The 18,362-nt window shown below is 38.3% G+C and overlaps 1 protein-coding gene across 20 annotated transcripts in view; it reads left to right on the top strand.

Moving 5' to 3' along the window:
- Positions 1–18,362, top strand: part of LOC138811691 (RNA binding protein fox-1 homolog 2) — a 245,889-nt gene that overhangs the window by 73,821 nt on the left and 153,706 nt on the right. For 19 of the 20 annotated variants that reach the window (XM_069999400.1, XM_069999398.1, XM_069999413.1 and 16 more), the window contains exon 2: positions 10,228–10,278. In XM_069999400.1, the coding sequence (XP_069855501.1) occupies positions 10,228–10,278 (51 nt within the window). Of the gene's footprint in view, positions 1–8,950; positions 8,986–10,227; positions 10,279–18,362 lie in introns of those variants that run through there. The other variant, XM_069999415.1, reaches the window with a different exon arrangement.

The following is an 18,362-nucleotide window of genomic DNA, read 5'->3' as shown; positions in this document are numbered from 1 at the left end:
TTGTCTTCCATGGCAGCTGCTTCATTTTTCATTCCAATATACAAGGGTATGCAATTCATTTTTAATGAGATACACAATCAGATAGAGAAAATATGTATGGCCTTTGAGTTTATTAAAGAACTGTGTCTCAGATTTTGCCTGATAGACTTATGAAATATTTATTTAGCATCACTTCAGCACTAAGAATGAAATTTGCTTCAGGGAAATATATCTGTTATATGTTAAGTGTTGAACAGGCCAAGAAATGAAGGTCAGAGAAGTGAAGGAGGGCAAGTTTCAATAGACCATGAAGTTTCTTAAGGGCAAGCATCCTATTTGTTTGTGTGTCTCAGCACTTAACAGAATAGTTATTTGGGAATTTCCCAAGAGCATCCCAAATGTAGTGATTGACTGACTAGGAGCTTCAAACTCAGAATATGGCTAGCTTTGAAAATGGTGACAAGATACAATAAGCAAAACTGGCCAAAGGAAAAGATGCAAGGGTCCAAGTTCAGGGGAAGCCAGGGTCAAGTGTCCAACAAAAGTCTTTTCCTAAGTGGAGTCATTCAGGTCATAATCTTTTCTCCAGCAATGAGCTGTGTCTACCATGGAAGCTCATTAGAGACTAGTGCTGTGATGGGTGGGGCTTACTGAGTATATACTAAAATTTCAGAATCTCAGTAAGAAAGCAGTTAGAAACAGGTAAGAGCCACTATGACCATTTCTGGGAATAGAACCTTCCTGAAATCTAGTTCTTAGACACTAGGCAGGCCAAGCTTTTGAGTTGCTCTTTCCTAAGGATGACATTCAGCCCTGCTATGGTTTTTTCTGCAGATATGTATTCAGCTTCTTTAAAAAAATGTGTGTGGGGTTGGAGAGGGGGCTAGGTTCTGTGAAGAAAAGTAAGTTGGGAATCAACAGGGACTTCGTCTTCAATGTCAAGCATACCTGGATTTGTGAAAGTGTGGGAAAATCATATAGTTTTTTGTGTTTTGCTTTTTGAGTCTCATTTTTATTTACTATAGAATGTTATATCATAGAGTTTTTATTGAAAAGTAAAAATGATAGTATATATCAAACACTAAGCATATTGCCTATCCAGTGCAATACAAGTGGCTGTTAACTTTTTGTTTCAACTCACTTGTTATCAGTCTGGGTCCATTCAGGAGAGAGAGATGATGCCATAATGAGGACATGGAAGATTAATTCAAGAAGGATCAAAGATTTAAACATAAGAGCTAAATCCATAAAACTCTTGGGAAAAACCCTAGGGATAAATCTTTTTTTTTTTCTTTGTCGGTCATGGGGCTTGAACTCTGGGCCTGAGCGCTGTCCCTCAGCTCTTCAGCTCAAGACTAGCACTCTACCACTTGAGCTACAATGCCACTTCTGGTTTTCTGGTTGTTTATTGGAGATAAGAGTTTCACAGACTTTCCTGCCCAGGCTGTCTTTGAACTGCAGTCCTCAGATCTCAGCCTCCTGAGTAGCTAGGATTACAGGCGTGAGCCACCTGCGCCTGGTGGGATAAATCTTTTTAACCTTGGATTTGGCTATGGATTCTTGTGTATGACACCTAAGCATAGGAAACAAATAAACTTTATAAAAGCTAAAAACTTTTTTTTAATAATCAAATGATACTGTCAATAGAATGAAAAGGCTATCCATTAATGGACAAAAATATTTGCAAATCACATATTTGGTAAGATATTAATACAACAGATACATAAACTCAAAAACAAAAAACCTGCCTAGGTTGGCTTTGAACCGTAATCCTCAGATCTCAGCTACCTGAGTAGCTAGGATTACAGACGTGAGCCACTGGTGCCTGGCTAATTGGAAATTTTTTAAGGAGAAAAGAAAACCCTTTGTCAACCAATAAAATCTGGACATGGTGTTGTACGCTCTTGTCCCAGTTATGTGGGAAGCATAAATAGCAGGATCAAAGTCTAAGCCAGCCCAGGCATAAATATGAAACCCCCTATTTAATGAAGTAAGAAAGAGCTATCAGCATACTTGAGTCATAAAGTGCCTGTCTGGCAAGCAGAAGCCCCTCAGATCAAACATCAGTACCACCAGCAATAACTGTTTTATGCATTATGAACATTGAGATTATATCAAGTCATTTTGTGGTTTATAAGATATATGAAACATTGATACTATGTCATACATGAATTTCGCAGTCATAGAAACAAAACTCACCTTTTCAGTCTTCCACAGATCCTAGTATTCTTGCTAGAGGTAACCACAGTTAGAAGTTCCTTGTCTGTCTTTAGGGATGTATTTTTATTAGTTTACATTAGTTATATGGAGAAGGGTATTTTATTGTGACATTTCCACTCGTTTACAATGTGTTCTATCAGTCTCACCTACTCTGTCACTCTCCCTCTCCCCTTTTCTCAGAAACTGTTAATTGCTATTAAAAAAAATGTGTCCTTTAAAATGATCTGAGATCTCTATCATAGAAATTTAACTTTAATTTTTCTTACTTATTGGGCTGGGAAGGTGGCTCAGTGGTAGAGTGCTTGCCTTGCATGCATGAGGCCCTGGGTTCGATTCCTCAGCACCACAGAGCAAAAAGAAAAAAGCCGGAAGTGGCGCTGTGGCTCAAGTGGTAGAACGCTAGCCTTGAGCTGAAGAGCTGAGGGACAGTGCCCAGGCCCAGAGTTCAGGCCCCACGACTGGACTCAAAAAAAAAAAAAAAAGAATTTTTCTTACTTATGCATTGAATATTAAAATTAATGATAATTGATAACATTTTTAATAATGCAAATTGAAATTCTGATTTTTCACTTATTACTAAGAGCACAGACTTGAAAAAGCTTAGCCCACACTCCTTTGGACACTAGTGCATGTGATTTCTAGGGAATAGGATTAGCAAGTCTATGCACTCAATGCTTTTATCACTTTGCCCTCCAAAACAGTGGCTCTAATATGTGTTCTTACTACATGATTGAGAGAACTCACTTATGCATTTTCTTGCCAAATTGTAGTATTTTCATTTTTGCTGATCTCATGACTAGAAAATGATAACAAATCTAAAAGAATGTTCATAGGCAGCACTGCTGAAGGACAAAACAAAGCATAGCTGGAAATAATTTTAAATATTCACAACAAGAATATAGGACTCAACTTTTTTTTTGTTGGTCCTGGGGCTTGAACTTAGGGTCTAGGCTCTGTCCCTGAGCCTCTCTGTGTTCAAGGCTAGCACTCTACCACTTGAGCCACAACATCACTTCCGGTTTTCTGAGTAGTTTATTAGAGATCAAAGTCTCATGAACTTTCCTACCCCAGCTGGCTTTGAACCGTGATCCTTAGATCTCAGCCTCCTGAGTAGCTAGGATTACAGGCATGAGCCACCAACTGCCTGGGACCACAGTGCCACTTCTGGCTTTTCCTAAGTAGTTTATTGGAGATAAGAGTTGCATGGAATTTCCTGCCCAGGCTGGCTCTGACCCTTGACCCTCAGATCTCAGCCTCCTGAGTAGCTATGATTACAGGCACAAGCCACCAGTACCCCTAATGCTTCTTTTGTGCTCAAGGCTTACACTCTATCACTTGAGCCACATCTTCGCTTCTGGCTTTTTTTCTATTGATAGATTACTAGGTATAAGAGTCTTAATTTCCTGCTCAGACTGGCTTTGAACTGAGGTGCACAAATTTCAGCCCCTTGAGTGGCTAGGATTACAGGTATGAGTCACTGGTGTCCAGCAAGAAACAAATTTTGATATATTTACAAGAGAATACTAATCAGCATTCAAAACTAGAGAATTATAGTGATTGCCTTAGTGAGTCTCACATTTATTGAGCAGATCACTAGAGAATATTATAATAGGATCCATGCAAAGTTAATGTGGTTGTAGGAGACAAGTATACACATTGTGCAATTAAAAAGGGAAAGTAAGCTTTTTAAATTAACCAGGGCCACTCTTGGAGAGGAGGCAGAGAGTTTTCCTACAGTGCAAAGGAGTCCAGTAGTCTTATCTGAGAGGTTGGGAACAGAGAAAAGTTTCAAAATTAGGATCTCATGTTTGCTAAGCAGGTGTTCTACCATAGTTTGTATGTGGGATGCTCTCTGAGAGTGATTAGACAAACTTATAACGGTAAAGGGATAATGTGGAATGGTTATTGACAAGAGAACTTGTCAAATCAGGAACAACAGGGACTTAGACTCCACCAGAACTGGTTTGGCTTTCCCGTTTCTTCTTTGCTTGCTTACTTCCTTGAAATATACATGCTAGGCAAGTGCTGTACTACTGAACTATATCCACTGACCTTTGTCTTTTTTTTTTTTTTTTTTTTTTTGGTCAGTCATAGCACTTGAACTCTGGGCCTGGGCCCTGTCCCTGAGCTCTTCAGCTCAAGGTGAGTGCTCTACCACTTGAGCCACAGCCCACTTCTGGTTTTTCTGGTGGTTAATTGGAAATAAGAGTTTCACAGACTTTCCTACCCAGGCTGGCTTTGAACTGCAGCATCAGATCTCAGCCCCCTGAGTAGCTAGGATTACAGGCGTGAGCAGGCCCTTTGCCTTTTTTGAGATAGAGACCCACTTTAAAGCTCATGCTGGCTCAAATTCTTGGTCCTCCTGCTTCCACCTCCTAATCTCTCAGGAGATTATAGATGTGTACTACCACTTCTACCTCAGCTCTGTCATTTGATATTTTTGTTATTTGGTTATTTACTTTCTCTAATAATAAATACATTTTTATATATCTATGTAATCTGTCTGTGTAATCTCCTCTTTTTGTTTTTCTCTTCCTCCCCCTTCCACCTTGGAACCATACTGCTTAGTTGCTCAGTATCTGTCCATCAACATCATCTTCTTTATTATAACTATTAGAAAATTTGCTATTAGTAAATTTGTAGAATCTAGAAGAAACAAAGCACTTATGAACTTAAGGAGTTCTACTCTTCCTTCCTCCCCTTTCCACCTCCTTCATGTTGTATATATTGCCATTATAAAAGTCAGTGTGAAAAAAACTGCCTTTGCTTTTATTATTGTTAAATAGCACATTTAATGAGGAGGTTTTTTTGGACTACAAATTTCCTTTTTAAAAAAGTATTTTTAGCTGGGCACTGGTGGCTCATGCCTGTAATCCTAGCTACTCAGGAGGCTGAGAGCTGAGAATCATAGTTCAGAGCAAGCCCGGGCAGGAAACTCCGTGAACTCTTATCTTCAATAAACCACTAGAAAACTGGAAGTAGTGCTATGGCTCAAGTGGTAGAGTGCTAGCTTTGAGCTGAAGAGCTCAGGGACAGCGCCCAGGCTCAGAGTTCAAGCCCCATGACAGACCAAAAAAAAAAAAAAAAGTATTTTTAATGTTTAGTGGTTTTTAGTATTACAGTCATGCATCTATCATCAATGTGTGATTCCAAAATATTCTCATAATAAATGTTGTTGTCACAAATAAATGTTGTTGTCTTTTAGCAGTCCCTGCTCATTTTTGTCCCCTAGCCTTTGAATTCACAAATCTGTTTTCTGTCACTATAGATTTATCTGGTCTAGACCCTTTCTGTAAATAGAATGATATAGTTTGTGGCCATATTATGTGTTTTTTTGTTTGTTTGTTTTTGCTTAGCATGATGTGTTCAAGATTAATCTATGTTGCATTAATATTCCATTCTTATAAATGCTGGATAATATTCAGTTATAGATGTATTGTATTTTGTTTCATTCGTCCTTTGAGTGTTGGGTTGTTTTACTTTTGGCTATTAGGAAATAATGCTGCTCTGAGCATTCTTGTTTAAGATTTTCTTTTTTTTTTATTGTGAAAATACTGTACAGAGGGGTTACAATTGCATGGGCAAGATAGTGAGTACATTTCTTATCAAGCATTGTAGCCTCCTCCTTTGTTTACCCTTCCCATCCCTTCCCATCCTCCCTCCCCCCCAGTTCTCCCCCCCAATCCTCCCCCCCCAGTTGTAAAGTTCGTTTTTGACATGACAACTTGTACTTCTCATTGTTGGAACAGGTCCACCTGTATCCTTATTTAAATGACTTGTTTTTCCCCTTCCCCTCTACAGATTATACCTACATCAAATACAGTGAAAGCAGGGGTTATACTGTGGGGGAGGGACATATAAAGCAACAAAGAAATAATCTTATAATTGCGTTAGAAACAAATGCATGAAAGAAAAAACATTTAAAATACATATCTTAGGGTTCATTTTTTAACATCACCTTATCTGATCTTTTCTGCTTGACTCATACATATACTAGATATTGCAAATAAGGGAAACCATGGGACCTATGTTTCTTTGGGCTTGGTTTACTTCACTTAATATAATTTTTTCCAAGCCTTTCCATTTCCTAACAAATGGGGCAATGTCATTCTTTCTGATGGAGGCATAGAATTCCATTGTGTATATATACCACATTTTCTTGATCCATTCATCTACTGAGGGGCATCTGGGTTGGTTCCAGATCTTAGCTATGGTAAATAATGCTGCAATAAACATAGTTGTGCTGGTAGCTTTAGTGTGGTCTTGTTTGTAAACATTTGGGTAAATGCCCAAAAGTGGGACTGCTGGGTCATAGGGGAGCTCTATGTGGAGTCTTTTGAGGAACCTCCATACTACTTTCCAAAGTGGTTGAACAAGTTTACACTCCCACCAACAATGAAGTAAGGTTCCCTTCTGTCCACATCCCCTCTTGTTTAAGATTTTCTATACATGTATCTTTTTGCTTTTTTTTTTGTTACAGACTTGGCTGTGGAATTTCTTGATCATGCAGTAACAGTGTTTAGCCTTTTTAGTTGTTGTTTTGTGTGACAGAGTTTTAACTAGGTAACCCAGGCTGACCCTGAACTTGCTGTCCTCCTGCTTCTAGCCCCTGAGTGCTAGGATTACATGCCAGACCTGGCTGTGCTTAACCTTTTCTGGACTACCCAACTGTTTCCAAAGTAGCCATACCATTTTATATTCCCCACCAGCAATGTACAAAAATTTCTATTTCTCCTATCCTTATCAACACTTAATATTGTCAGACTTTGTTATTATAATCATCCTAGTATGTGATTATTACTAGTGTGTGTGGGTTTTGTTGTTGGTGGTGGTGGTTGTAGTGCTTAAACTCCAGGTCTGTTCCTAAGCTCTTTTGCTCAAGGTTAGCACTCTACCACTTTGAGCCACAGCCTCATTTCCAGTTCTTGAGTGGTTAATTAGAGATAAGAATCTCATGGTGACTTTTCTGCCTAGGCTGGTCTCAAATCATGATCTGTAGATCTCAGCCTCCTGAGTAGCTAGATTTATATAGGCATGAACCACTGGTGCTTGTGCTCCATGTGGTTTTGACTTGTATAATAACCAATGATAATGACCATTGAGCAGAGAACTCTAGCTGAGTTAATTTTCCTTTTGCTGTTGAGTTATAAGAGTTCTTTGCCCTAGCGGCATGGTCCTTATCAAATATGGAATTTGCAAATGTTTGCTCTCATTCTGTGGATTGCCTTTTTACTTTTCATTGTTCACTTAGAAGCACAAAAGTTTTAAATTTTAATGACACCTAATTTACCTCTTGTTCTTCATCAGTTAAGCTTATGGTGTTATGTTAAAAAAAAAATTGCTGCTTGACCCAAGATCATAAGAATTGCTGCTCTGGTTTCTTTGAAAAGTTTTATAGTTTTATAGATCTGATCCTTTCTGTGCTAATTTTGTAAACTTATTTTACCTCTGGATATCTAGTTGTTCCAGCATTATTTGCTGAAAAGGCTATTCTTTCTCCATTGACATTTTTGGCACCCTTTAAAAAATTAATTGGCCATGACTATAAGGGTTGATTTCTGGACTCTCAGTTGTATTTCATTGACCTACATGACTATCCTTAGGTAAATATTGTACTAACTTCATTACTGTAGCTTTGTAGTAAACTTGAAAGTCAACAAACATTTCTCTTATTTCTCAAGATTGTTTGAGTACTCATAATCTTTTTTTTTGTCGGTTGTGGGGCTTGAACTCTGGGCCTGAGTGCTGTCCCTCAGTTCTTCAGCTCAAGGCGAGCACTCTACCACTTGAGCTACAGCTCCACTTCTGGTTTTCTGGTGGTTTATTGGAGATAGGAGTCTCACGGTCTTTCCTGCCCAGGCTGGCTTTGAACCACGATCCTTAGATCTCAGCCTCCTGAGTAGCTAGGATTACAGGTGTGAGCCACCAGCACCTGGCTCATAATCTTTTTTAAAGACAATTATTTTGAGTATTTAGTGTGCTTTCTTTGAGGAAACCGATGTATAAATATTTAAGTGTCTAAAATAGATTATTTATTAATAGAAAAGGAGAATTTTGTTTACCTCTGATAGAATTAGAGGAGGAATTCCTAAATAATTTCTAGTTATTTAACTTTATTTTTTTTTTAGATATTCTTTTAGGTCTCCACCATGTAGAGAACTACATCTTACTGTCGATGTATTAGACACCTGTGTGCTAGGTAGTGCTAGATATTGTGGAAATCCTGGGGTTCTATAATGACCCAACTTGACTTCTGGCTCTCAGGTTTTTGAAGTGTTTATTGACCTTAAAAAAAAAAAAGATCTTTTGATTGGGATTGGGGGGAAGGGGGGAGGCTGGGAAGGGATGTGAAGGGTAAACCAAAGGAGGAGGGTGCAATGCTTGGTAAGAAATGTACGCATTATCCTGCCCATGTAATTGTAACCCCTCTGTACAGTATGTTCACAAATAAAATAAAATAAAATTTAAAAAAAGTGATCTTTTAAGTAGTTGCACAGAAGAGTTGCCATTTAACAAAGCAACTTATGAATACAATATATCTTGATGAGTGTTGACTTTTGACTATATTTGATTATAATTTTGAATGTAATTGTATCTCTGTTGTGCCTATCATTAGATGAAAAGTTTATTTTGTTGCCAAATGTGAAAGACCTACTGATGAAAATTCCTCTTTTCTGCTAGTATGAATAAAGTACAAATGGGTGGAAGAAGAAGATGAGTGTCTTTGAGTAGCTGTGTTGCACTTGAGAAATTATGAGAACAACCCAATGTTCTTATCATTCCTTGGTATGCACATACTATCTCCTCTCATTTGTGATTCTGTGAAGTCAAGGGCCTTCTTTCTTACTCCTTCACTTATTTGGAAATTTTAGTATTCAGTATATGTTGCTTGAATGATTGAATGGATCAAGGAAGAAATACATGATCTTACACTAAATTAGGGTTTGCATAAATTTTAATGGCCAGTAAAATTGCCTTAGGAATCTTTTCTTTTCTTTTCTTTTTTACTGTCCGTTGTGGAGCCTGAACTCTGGGCCTGGGCTCTGTCCCTCAGCTCTTCAGCTCAAGGCTAGCGCTCTACCACATGAGCCATGGTGCCACTTTGGGCTTCTTTTTGCTTATGTGGTGCTGAGGAATCAAACCCAGGGCCTCATGTATGCAAGGCAAGCCCTCTACCACTGAGCCATCTTCCCAGCCCCATGCCTTAGGAACCTAAATTCAGTTGTTCAATGTGAAGATGTGAGAGACTAAGTATGATAGACCTTTAATAAAATAAGATTAATGAGAATCACAAATAACATTGGAACTAAATTGCACAAATACCTAGAACAAATATCGACATTTATACATGTTCAAAGTTACTGGGGTCCATAAGATGATATAGGATGATAGGGGAAGTCTTAAACAGACCTGGAATGTCATCTAGACTTAAAAGAACTTGTCAGGCACGTTGGCACATTCCTGTAATGCCATCACTTTGGAGAAGAGACAGGGGATCAAAATTTGAGGCCAGTCTGTTCTATATAATGAGTTGAAGGCCACTTAGGCAAACATTGTGAAACACTGGCACAAAAAAACAAACAAAAAGCTAAAAATAGAAGAACTGAGGGCAAAAAGATTAATAGAGAGGAAGAGCTTAATCTTTCCAGACCAGGAGGCAGTTGTTAGCAGGGTAGTATTTGTCCCCTTTCTGACCAGGTGACAAGTAGAAATATGTGGAAGCTGATGGTTCTTCCAGTATTTAGCATTCAGTGAGAAGAGGCTGGGTCTGCTGAAGTCACCCAGTGTGATGTTTGGAACTCTTCTGGCTCCCAGTCTCCATAGTACCCTGGTTGAACTATTCGGGAGAGGAAATGCAGGGGGAAATGCTATTCCTGGATAGTGTCCTAAGTGAGTACTGATCTTTGTTTTGTAGTTAGGTAGCATGGAATATGAAACAAAGCAGCTTTTATATTTGGCCAGTTTGGATGCTTTTGATTATTGTGAGTGTTTCCTGGTTTCTTACAGTTTCTTTTTTCTCTATCTTAGAACGAGTCTTTGACCCCAGGTTATCATGGATTCCCACCGCGGGATAGCCAGGTTGGTGTCTACTATTTATAACTTGGTGTGTGTGTGTGTGTGTGTGTGTGTGTGTGTGTGTGTGTGCGTGCGTGTGCGTGTGTGTGTGCAGATGTGATCAAAGTATACCTTAAGAGAGAAATATTAACATTTCCTAAAATTACTTACTTTGGAAGGTAACACAACTTATTTCAGGAATGAATATGCTTTTTCAGATATAAAATAAATATTTCTTAGTCCTAAAGGTATTATGTTACTTTAATTATGGATGTTACAAGAGAAAATTATTAAACATCGCAAGGATTGACTTTTTTGCTAATATCTTAACTGTTTTTTTTAATGTCTCTTAATTCTAACAGCTGAAATTGTCTCCTCCCCCCCCCCCCCCAGTCATTTTGTCTTTCTGTATGGATCTGTTTGATCTGTTTCCATCTTTGTAATAAGGTAAAGGAAGAAAATTCCATGCTCCTTCCAGGGGGAGTAAAAAATTTTTTTTTGACCTTATGGTTTTAATCAGAGAAATCTTGCCAAAGACATTGAAATTTCTGCCTTTTTTCCTTTATTAAATGGGGGATGATTAGAAACAGGCCAGGACCTTTCATAGGTTAGAGTAGAACTGCTTCCTACAGATTATCCTCTTTACAGTTTGAGGAAATGTGTGAAATGCCTTCCATGTTTTTTTGCTACTTGAAGGCTTCAGTAGATAAGGTTGAAATGAGAGTTAAGAACCAGGTACAACTGGTATGGCTCAAGTCACCTTGCTGCTGAATGACATTGGTCTCCTTCCTGTTTGAGGATATTGACATTTTTCAGGTATGAAAGGACAAGTCCTGGAAATGTCTTTTGAATGCCCATTCATAATTTTTTTTTCGGTCATGGGGCTTGAACTCTGGGCCTGGGTGCTGTCTCTGAGCTCTTCAGCTCAAGGCGAGTGCCTCAGCACCACTTCCAGGTTTCTAGTGGTTTATTGGAGATAAGAGTGTCACAGAATTTCCTGCCTGGGCTGGCTTTGAACCATGATCCTCAGATTTCAGCCTCCTGAGTAGCTAGGATTACAGGCATGAGCCACAGGCCCCTGGCTCATAATTTCTTTTAAGCTTGCCAAAAGAAGCTACCACTGTTAGGTTTGTCTACTGGATATGAACCTTCATAATGCTAAATGAAGTAGCAGTCCATTTAGTTACTTCCCAGAAGTTAATTGAGTTTCATCAGGGCCTCTGAAAATAATCTTAAAAAATAGCATAATCTAAGGTCATCTTCATAGAGGCCTTCCACATTTGAGAGTCTTTGCCCAATGCTTGCATTTTGGGTACTAGAATGGTATCTGAGTGGGTAGAGTCCGTATGCTGAAAAAGCATTCATCTCACTGTTTATCTGTCTGTGGGATCATCACCATTAAAGTTGAAGACAGAAGCTTTTGGTGAGAAATAAGGTTACCTGTCTAAATCTGAAGACAATTAGAATTTTTTTGGAGGGAGAGGGGGTTATGGGGCTTGAACTCAGGGCCTGGGTGCTGTCCCTGAACCTCTTTGTGCTCAAGGCTAGTGCTCTACCACTTGAGCCACAGCCCCACTTCCGATTTTGGGGTGGTTAATTGGAGATAAAAGTCTCATGGGGACTTTCGTGCCTGGGCTGGCTTTGAACTGTGATCCTCAGATCTCAGCCTCCTGAGTCTCTAGGATTACAGGCATGAGCCACTGGTGCTCGGCAGGATATAGTCATTTTATTTGTTTTCCCTCTGGTGTGGATTGGCCACAAATCTGTAAGCTGTGAAATTTGTGCTTCTTGACAATAGTTCTGTATCCTAGCCATAGGTTAAAACTAGAGGTTCAGCTCCCAAAGATTCCTAGGCTTAGCTTTCAACTGTTTATACATGGTTCAGTTATGTGGTAAGGGGTCAGGGTCAGTCTCTTAATCTAGTCCTGAATACTAAGGTATGCTAATTGCTATAAAGTGTGTTGATATTTTTAGCTCTGAAGCTGAAAGGAATACTGTCTGATGCTGTGTTCTTTCTGTGAGGGATTGCAGATCAGTGAGGAGCAAAATGAAAAGGAGTTAATAGCATTTATTAAATCACAAAAAGTATTGTCATTGCTTGTAACTACTTTACTTTTCTTTCCTTTTAGAGCAGGGACCTACCTGTACATTCATTACTCATACCATCTCTGCTGTAGGCCTGTGCAAACCCATTGGCCATTATGTAAAGCTGCTTAATTTACTTTGAGGCACATTTTGATGGTGACAGGTTTATTTTCAGTTTATTTTCTTGGGCCTTATTTTGTACTCTGGTTGGATCTTTGAATTAGGGATCTTAGAGTAGTGCAAATAGGCAAATATTGAATAGCTGCTTGTTGTATTTGATGAATACAGAATCCAAATGAGTACTGCTAATTAATGCGCCTAACCTCGTGAACTCTCACTCTGTGCTCTGAGATTTGGGAGGCATTTATCAGTGTGAAACACTGGTTATTGAGCAATCTGAGCTGGGCAGGAGCTGAACTTGTGATCTCTACATCTCCCCAGGGTAGATTTATCTCAGCAACTCCAGGATTTGGGGATGGGATGAAGGTGAATTTTAATTTTGTGTCTTTATTTGCTCTCCTTATTCTTTTGCTGTTCTTTATAAATAGAAGAATCTTTTCCATACAGGAATTTTATGTGTTCTGAAAGATTAGAGTCTTGATTGTTTTAAACAAAGTATTAAAAAAAATCTTATCCAATTACCTTTTGAAGTAGATGAGGTTTGTGTTCCCTTTGGAAAGAAGAAAATTGAAGTGACTTCTCCAAGCTAATAGTCAGGCTAGTTTCTGAATAAGAATTTAAACTAGTCTTGTATTTGAAGTTCTTTCCTTCATACTAGAGACTATTGACTCACCCAAGGGAAACATGAACACTGACTGCTCACTCAAACTATTTTATGTATCATTTTGGGGGATTTTTTAGGTGTGTGTTTGTGTGTGTGTGTGTGTGTGTGTGTGTGTGTGTGTGTGTGTGTGTGTGTGTGTGTGTGTGTGTGAGTGAGAGAGAGAGAGAGAGGGAGAGAGGGAGGAGGGAGAGAGAGAGAGAGTGAGTGAGTATTGAGGTTTGAAATCAGGGCCTGGGCACTGTCCTTTATCCTTTTCTACTCAAGGCTAGTGCTCTACCACTTGAGCCAAAGCTCTGCTTCTAGCTTTTTGCTGGTTAGAAATAAGAGTCTGCAGACTTTCCTGCCCAGGCTCTCTTTAAACCACAGTCCTTGGATCTCAACCTCCTGAGTAGATAGGACTGCGAGTATGAGTCACCAGTGCCCTGCTAGACTTTTTGAAGTTCAACCACAGATGAAGGAGTTCATGAGTGCTAGTTAAGAATGTTGGTTAATGCTGGTTAAGTATTATGTGGATTAGCATTTCACTGTTTTAGTGACTCATCATGTTATAAAAGTCTCCAGCAATGCAGTTAAATTAAAAAAACAGTGAAGGGGGGCTGGGAAGATGGCTCAGTGGTAGAGCACTTGCCTTGCATGCCTCTGAGGACCACATAAGCAAAAAGAAAAAAGCCGGAAGTGGCGCTGTGGTTCAAGTGGTAGAGCGTTAGCTTTGAGCTGAAGAGCTGAGGGACAGCACCCAGGCCCAGAGTTCAGGCCCCACGACCGGACCCAAAAAACAAACAACAACAAAAAAAATACAGTGAAGGGCTGGGAAGGTGGCTCAGTGGTAGAGTGCTTGCCTTGCATGCATGAGGTCCTGGGTTTGATTCCTCAGCACCACATAAGCAGAAAAAGCCAGAAGTGACGCTGTGGCTCAAGTGATAGAGGGCGAGCCTTGAGCTGAAGAGCTGAGGGACAGGGCCCAGGCCCAAAGTTCAGGCCCCATGACTGACAAACAAAAAATCAGCACAACAACAACAACAACAAAACAGTGAAGAAAAAGAGGGAGAACTTTTCTCCTCCTGCTGCTGCTGTGGTTCCTCCTCCTCCTTCTCTTCCTCCTCCTCCTCCTCCTGCTCCAGCTTCTGCTCCTCCTCGGGCCTGGGCTTTGCCCCTGAGCTTTTTTTGCTCAAGATGAGTGCTCTACCACTTGAGCCACAGCACCACTTAAGTCTTTTTTGAGTAGTTTATTGGAGATAAGAGTCTCACAGAATTCCTGCCTGGGCTGATTTTGAACTGCGATCCTCAGATCTCTGCCTCCTGAATGGCTAGGATTATAGGCTGAGCCACTGGTACCTGGCTAAGGTTTTGCTTCTTGATGTAAAACCACCCCATTCTTTCCCAAGCAGGTCATAGTCTTTAGTGGATTGAAATCTGTTGCTTTTGTAAAATACTTAAAGCACTTTTCTCTGCTTGCCAGAGTGCAGTCTATGGAAATATATGTTTCAGCAAACACTGTGATTCAAGTGGAAACCAGCAACTTTATCTCAAGCCATGCAAAGGATTTTTGGCTGATAATACAATGTAGTGGTGATTTCTAGCTGTTGTTTTTTTTTTTTTTTTTGTGATTCACCTATGAATGTTCCTAAATGTTAATTAAAAGTGGTGTGTTTTCTGGGTTTAAATTACCTTTTTTAAATGGGAGAATACTTGTGTACATTAGCTCTGGTATTCTTATGTAGTTGAGGCTTAGAAAGAGGGATCCTTTTGCATAGCAAGCTGGTTTGCTAACATTTATTTGGAGTGGATTTTAGGGGGTGCCTAAAAAGTATAGAAAGGTTCCTAAGATTGTTCCCTTATTATTTCCTGGCACCACAACTTTATGTCTTCTATCAACTTTTGAAAGTGGTAAGAGATGCTAATGATTTTGATGAAATACTTCCAGGTCAATTGGGGAGTATGGGATGTATGGTCATTTTATAACTATAATTAAAATATTCATTGTTCTCTTAATGAGTGTAATAGGACTAGTACCTCACTAAAGGTTAATTTAAACTTCTGGGTAATTTAGGAAAATAATTTAAAAGTTACATTTCTGTTTTTAATTTAAGCAAATATATGTTTATTCTTATAAATGGTCAAGTTCTTTTACATACTTACAGATCTACTAATTAAAGTACTTGTATTTATATATTTATAATGTCCTCACAGCTTGTGAGAATTCATCTATGTGTTCTAGGGTTTTTATTACTTTTTGTTGTTCATTTATTTGTTTATACTGGGGCTTGAACTCAAGGTCTCATGCTCTTGCTTGACATATTTTTGCTTACAACTAGCTTTCTGCAACTTGAGCTATGCCTCAGTGGTTCATTGGAGATAAGAATTAAGAATTTATCTTCGTGGGCTGTCTTCAGACCTCAGTCTCCTGAGTACTTAGGATTATAGATGTGAGCTACCAGTACCCAGCTATTTGTTTCTTTTTAAAAGAATAACAAGGACATTCCAAGGTATCTGGATAAAACTTTACATTTTATGTTTACCTCCTAGCTCATTCTTTTATTGTTGTCTAACTCCCATCTCATTTGAGCAGAAAATTTTGGTATCTTAAAATGTTCTGAAAACAGTCAAATCTGAGTTGTTTTTAAGAAAACTTTTTAACCTTCCAGTTTATTGCTTTATATAACATGTAATTATAATGTACCTTAGAGTTTGTGTAGTCAGGTTGGTGAATTAACCCAGAAAGGCTTAGAAGTGGGTATCAGAGAATTGGTGCCTAGTTTTGGGGCATAAGAATGATTGAGATTTATTTTATCAGCATATTTGGTCAAGGAAATGGAGAAAATTAGTTTACTTAACAATCTAATTGATTAAAAACAATCTTGTAATCAATTGTAGATTTTTATATCTTTTAATATCTCTATATCTCAGCAATGGTAACTTTCTTGTTTTTTGTAATCAATTCAGTTTGGGGAATAGTAAGGGAAAGAGAATTAGAAACAGGAATTCAAATTAGACCTATGTAATTTGTTTTATTGCATTTGGTACAGCCTAACTAAGAGATGTTCAGTAGTGGAATACTTTCAACTAAGTGTTGAAGGTAATACTGGAGCACCCTCAGTGTAGTCCTTTTTCTAGAACCTTAAATCCTGGCACTTTATATTCATTGTCTTACACTTTAAATGGTATGGAATGAAACCTTACAGTTAACAATTGGGATGAGAGAACACACTCTGGCTTAGTAATAAATTATAAAAATAAATGGCTCACAAAGTATAGGTTACAAAATAATTCTGTGTAAATTCAGTTTTGTTCTTTATAACTCTGCCAGGTAGTCTGAGCCAAAGCTGTATATTATAGATAAGAAAACCAAAGCATAGGGGTTTTAAAGTGAATCCCATAATATCATATTGATAGTAAGTGTCAGAGTTGGACTTGAACCTGGGGTTTCAGCTTCTGTGTTTGACATTCTCTTCTGTAGTTCTCTGCCAGCATCTCTCTTCTTTGGTTATGGCTCTTGTGGTACTCGTGTGACAAGAAAAGAGATGTGGAATCATTGCAGAATACTGCAGCATGGGAACTCTTCCTCCAACCTCTACTTATTTTGAACTACTTATTGCTGTCAAGGTTGCCTCCTAATATGGCTGACCTTATATTTCTTTTCTCATTAAGATAAAAATTTGCTCTTGTGTTGCTAGACTTTTGATCTGATTTTTAAAATGTTTGCCAGTAACTCCTTATTTTTTCCCTTTCATTTTCCTAAATTCTATTGAAATCAATTATATGGATAAGTTTCAGTGATTTACAGAAATAAGTGAAAATATCAGGTGGCAAATACCGTAATTAGTTGAAACTTTAGTTTTATTATGGAGAGCAGATTAAACATGACCTCTAAGTGGTTTTGTCTTAAAAAGTATTTTCTTTCTTTTCATCTTTGTTTCTCCTATTTATCCTAGAATAGGCTTTATTTTAGTCTAGGTTTTACAAATGTGCTTTTAGGGCTTTTGATTATTTTGATTGGAGCCTGTGAACAAAAATAAGAACATTTCTGTCGTACTCATTTGTCTGGGGCAAAGGAATAATGATTAGATGGAGGAATGGTGCCATGTTCAAGTTCTAGCTCAGTACTTCACAGCTTAAAAACAATCACAATTCTGAGTTTGCAATACTTCTCATACTCTGGTCCAGCATATACATCTATGTGTATGTATGAATAGAACATAGAAGTAATTTTACCAGATAATACCCTGTGTTCTGAGTATTGTGATATTTCTGTCCCATTCTATTGCATCGAAAATTGTTGATTATGTGTACGCTATGTAAAAAAGAGTAGGGATGGGAGAAGGAAATGGTTGAGAATGACAGGAGTTGCACTGATCAAGAAGCATTGTACCTGTAACCTGACTTACAGAGTTGTAGCCTCTTTGTACAACTACCTTATAATTTTTTAAAAAATGTTGATTATAGCTGACAGTTGATTAACCAAAATTGAATTTCAGGACCCACTAAGGGACTGCAATACATAGTTCTGAACAACATTATTCTAATACTTGCTATCCATAAAAATGCAGCTTTAGGGTCTGAGAGTGTAGTTCAGATGTAGAGTGTGTGTTTAGCCTGTGTGAGATTTAGATTTAGTCCTCATTACATGTGTGCGCTTGCACACACAACCTTAATGAAACATTGTTTTTGGCAGTCACTGTCCTATTCCTTTTCTTCCTATTCCTTCTCTTTTTCCCATAGAGGCTATGTTAAAATAATTGGTTCAGAAATGAAATGATATCCATTTTGTATCTCAGTCTAGAATTTTTGTTCTTTTTAAGCTAAACTTGTTTTGTTGATAAATTAATAGGAAATATAAATAACGTTGTTTTCTTTTAATAGATTGTATAGCTCCCCATTTTTTAACCTTTGAGAAAGTCTTTCACCTCCCTCCCTTACCCTCCTGGTTTGGGTACTTTTGTGATGTCCTTAACACTCTCTACACCCTCTAGTGGGTGAAGGTGTGAAGGCCTGGCAAGTGCAGCAGCATCTAGTGTTATGCAAGTGCTTTCTTGGACTTTACGATTGCCTTTCTGGCCATTTCATTCTATAGTTTATAAGCGTTTCCTCCAGGAACAAGCTTTTTTTTCCTTTCTATTTTTGAACTTTACTGCTATAGATCTAAATAATATGTATATTTGATTTCTTGATTTAATGAGGATTTTTTTTGCACCATCCTTTGTTTTCCTACTGTTGAAGATGAGGTATTAGCAGTTTTACA

Source organism: Dipodomys merriami, unplaced genomic scaffold (assembly GCF_024711535.1).
Source record: "Dipodomys merriami isolate MVZ:Mamm:240054 unplaced genomic scaffold, mDipMer1.0.p SCAF_55, whole genome shotgun sequence".
NCBI lineage: Eukaryota > Metazoa > Chordata > Mammalia > Rodentia > Heteromyidae > Dipodomys > Dipodomys merriami.
The sequence above is the reverse complement of the archived record's forward strand: the minus strand, read 5'-3'. Positions and strand labels throughout refer to the sequence as shown.